The sequence below is a fragment of the Myotis davidii genome, unplaced genomic scaffold (assembly GCF_000327345.1).
Source record: "Myotis davidii unplaced genomic scaffold, ASM32734v1 scaffold38, whole genome shotgun sequence".
NCBI classification, from domain to species: domain Eukaryota; kingdom Metazoa; phylum Chordata; class Mammalia; order Chiroptera; family Vespertilionidae; genus Myotis; species Myotis davidii.
The window spans coordinates 6,598,585-6,602,692 of record NW_006291383.1 but is presented as its reverse complement, the minus strand read 5'-3'; the positions used below and the strand labels follow the sequence as shown (position 1 = coordinate 6,602,692).

At 47.2% G+C, this 4,108-nt stretch overlaps 1 protein-coding gene across 1 annotated transcript in view; it reads left to right on the top strand.

Moving 5' to 3' along the window:
- The window catches only part of ACSS2 (acyl-CoA synthetase short-chain family member 2), a 61,884-nt gene extending 58,567 nt beyond the window's left edge, over positions 1-3,317 (top strand). Inside the window, 4 exon segments of the mRNA XM_006764574.2 lie at positions 1,470-1,538; positions 1,882-2,058; positions 2,616-2,690; positions 2,833-3,317. Coding sequence (XP_006764637.1) covers positions 1,470-1,538; positions 1,882-2,058; positions 2,616-2,690; positions 2,833-2,960 — 449 coding nt within the window. The 3' untranslated portion in view covers positions 2,961-3,317.
- Positions 3,318-4,108: the final 791 nt, after the last annotated feature.

Sequence of the window (4,108 nt, the reverse complement as noted above, 5' to 3'; positions counted from 1 at the left end):
GGGCACTTAGGCTGTTTCCAGATCTTAGCTATGGTGAATTGTGCTGCTATGAACATAGGGTTGCATATATCCTTTCTGATTGGTGTTTCTGTTTTCTTGGGATATATTCCTAGAAGTGGGATCACGGGGTCCAATGGGAGTTCCATTTTTAGTTTTTTGAGGAAACTCCATACTGTCTTCCATAGTGTAAGCTAGCTTATTTTAGTGGTGCTATGAAGGAAAAGTGCTCTAAACAGAATAATGGGATAGAGTGTCTGCTGGCATAGTCATATATGGGATGGTGAGAGGCTTCTCTGAACTGACATTTGATCACAGACCTGAAAGGTGAGGAGGAGCCAGGCATGGGAAATCTGGAGTTAGTGTAAGTGTTCTGTGCAGACACATGCTTGAAATATCTGAGGAACAGACTGAAGCATGTGTGGCCAGAGTGTAGTGAGCAAAAAGAACGTTATATGTAGTTGGAGTGGTAGATAATATAGGGCCTTGTGGACCATCGTGAGGAGTTTGATTTTATCCGATGTACAGTGGGAGACTTTTAGAGGTTTTGGGCAGAGAAGTGATGAGGACTGATTTACTGTTTAGAAAAATATTTGTCTAATTTATGGAGAATAAACTTTGGGTGGGTGTACTAGTTATCTATTGTTGTAGAGCAAATTACCCCAAACTTGGCAGTTTAAAAGAACAAATAGCCCTGGCCAGTGTATTTCAGTGGTTAGAGTGTTGGCCTGCACACCAAAGGGTCTTGGGTTTGATTCCCGGTCAAGGGCACGTTCCTGGGTTGAAGGTTCCATCCCTGGCCCAGTCTGGGCACATATGGGAGGCAACCAATCGATGTGTCTCTTTCACATCAATGTTTTTGCCCACCCCCCTTTTCTGAAGAATTGGTGGAGAGAATATCCTCAGGTGAGGATTAAAAACAAATAAACAAAACCCAAACAAATATTATATTATCTTATAAAATTTCAGAGGATCAGCAACACAGTGGCTTAGCTGGTGGTTCTTGTTCAGAGTCTCGTGGGTTACAGTCAAGTTGTTCTGAATGACTGGAGGACTCACTTCCAAGCCCACTCATGTGGCTGTTGGTGTGAACCCTCAGTTCCTTGCCACTGGGCCTCTCTATAAGCCACTCACGATATGGCAGCTGGCTTCCCCCAGAGCGAATAATCTGAGAGAACACAACCAAGATGGAAGCCACAGTGTCTTTAATCACAGAAGTGACATCCCATCACTTCTGCCAAATTATATTGACTACACAGACTAACCCTAGTACAATCAGAAAGGACTACACAGAGGTATGAATGCCAGGAGGTGGAGATCAGTGACCACTTTGGAGCCTGGCTACCACAGTAGGCAAGAGTAGAAGCAGAGACTTGCTAGGAAGCTAGTGCAGTGGGTGTGGTGGTTTGGTAATGTGGATCATACATCCTACTGTGGGTATTGATTATGTTGTGGATCTCTTTTCTTCCCAGGTTGCCGGCGAGACCAGGATGGCTATTACTGGATCACTGGCAGGATTGATGACATGCTGAATGTATCTGGTGAGGGCCAGGGACCATTCTCCTTTCTCATTAGCCCTGATCTCTCAGCAAGTCCCAGTTAAAAGCCTTTTGAGAACCAGGATGTCCTTTGGCCAAACCAAGTTTGGAGTGAAGCATTCAGTTCTGGGCCCAAGTTTTGGAGGAAGAGTGAAAACACTGGAATGTGCCTAGAGGAGGGGAACTGGAATGGTGGGGCAACTGAAACATGCCATGTGAGGAATGAATGAAGGGCTTTTCCCATTTGACTAGACCAGGTCTGTCCTGTTGGCAGATGGAGCAGGGGTAGGGGTAGGGGTACAGGTAGAGGCCGGGATCTCTCATGCATTTCCTTTCCCTTGACAAGGACACCTGTTGAGCACGGCAGAGGTGGAGTCAGCACTTGTGGAACATAAGGCTATTGCAGAGGCAGCCGTGGTCAGCCACCCTCATCCTGTGAAGGGAGAATGCCTCTACTGCTTTGTCACCCTGTGTGATGGCTATACCTTCAGCTCCACTCTCACCGAGGAGCTCAAGAAGCAGAGTGAGGAGCCTACCTGGGCAGACACTGTGGGGTTTGTCCTGATGTCTCCAGCAGGTTGTTGAGGAAGGCTGGAGTAAGCTGCTCCCCAAACTACAAACAGGTCCCAGAGGGCTGATTGCCCTCTTTCCATTCAGTCTCCACTAGTCTCTCCACTAGGATAATGGCCGGCATTTATAGAATTCTTTCTCTGTACCATCACTGTGCTAAGTGCTTTAAATGCATATAATCAACCCCAAAATTGATCCAATTGTTACCCTCATTATAAAGACGAAGAAATTGAGGCTCAGAGAAGTTTAATCACTTGCCCAGGGCCACACTGCTAGAAAAGTGGGATTTCAAATCTAGCAAGCTGATTCTAGAGCCTGACGGTGGATTAAGATAAATGAGATAGTAAAGAGGTAATGTGCCCTCGCTGGTTTGGCTCAGTGGATAGAGTGTCAGCCGGAGGACTAAAGGGTCGCAGGTTCGATTCCAGTCAAGGAAAAAAGCTCTTTACTTTGGTTTTGGGGAGCCTGGATAATGATACTGAAGAAATGCCTAATGATTTGTTGTTACAGTTAGAGAAAAGATTGGCCCCATTGCCACACCGGATTACATCCAGAATGCACCTGGCTTGCCTAAAACCCGCTCAGGTATGTTCAGAGGCTGGAGGGACTTGGATTGGGATTGAGATTGACTGAGGCCCACTAGTGGTGGAATGGTGGATGGAAGCCTTTGGCAGGGTTGGAAAGGTTCATTGTAGTCACCAGTAACCAGAAGCCTGTGGTCCCCCAGGGAAAATCATGAGGCGGGTGCTTCGGAAGATCGCTCAGAATGACCATGACCTGGGAGACATATCTACTGTGGCTGACCCATCCGTCATTAGCCAGCTCTTCAGCCACCGCTGCTTGACTGTCCAGTGAACAAGACTGCTCTTTATCCCGGACTCCCCCCTGCTTGCCTTTCCAAAGTTTTGCCCACCCTCCCTGCCCCTATCCAGGAGTGCTAAGGGCCAGGGCTGACCCACACAGAGGACCAGCTTTACACTGGGTGGAGGCCACTTTCTGTGACTACCAGGAAGATAGGACAGGACCCAGGTCAGTATCAGGCTGCAGTGCTTTCAAAGAGCTCTCGGAGCCCAGAATAGGGTGAAGGTCATGTACCTAAACCAAACTGAGTGTTTGGAAAGCAAGTGAGGGCCTAGACCTGCCGTGAGCAAACTACGGCCCGAGGGCCGGATCCGGCCCATTTGAAATGAATAAAACTAAAAAAAAAAAAAAGACCGTACCCTACCTGAAATAATCATTACTTTTAAAAACACTTTACTTCTTCTGCTCTGGGTCTTTTGTGCCAGATGGCAGTGCTTGCCTGCCCATTTGCTTCAGGGGCTGTGCAAGCAGGCTGTTTCCAGATCATTTGCTTCTTTGCAAGAGTAAATGTGCTTTATTCCTAGGGTCAGAGGAACTTGTCTTCCTTGCCCTCTGTTCCCACCCTCATCTGAACACAGTTGTGCCCATGACAGACACTCTCAAATGAAACTCTTTTCTTGCCTTGGTTCTGCTCAAGCCCTGTGGTTGTTGGAATAAAGTCTGTGACCTCAAGAAGGTGGTGACTTGTTTTCTTAGGTATCTTATAGGCTGGATACTTGCTAGCTGCTCTGATCTGCATGAGGATATTAAGGGGAGTGGCTTTTCCCAGGAATACCCCAATATCCTCCTTCTAAAACTTTTGGTTTGGGCAAACTAGGCAGGTCTACACTCATAGGCCCTTTGACAAATTACTGAGCTAAGTAGGAAAACAAATGGAGCCAGTTCATAACTGTGATGTTCCATCATTGTTGCCCTCCCTCCAGCTCCTGCTAGGGCCCCTCTCTTCTCACTATGACCCCTTGGGAGCACACGTGAGTGACTAAGGATTGGAACTTCAGGGCCCTATTCATAGGGTCTGGAGCTAGGGTGACTGATTAGAGCCAAGTCATTTCCCCTGCTCTAATCCACCTAAAGTGGGCTGACCCAGATTAAAGCTCTTTGTTCCCCTAATTGCACAAACCAAGGAATCACAGAATCAGAAA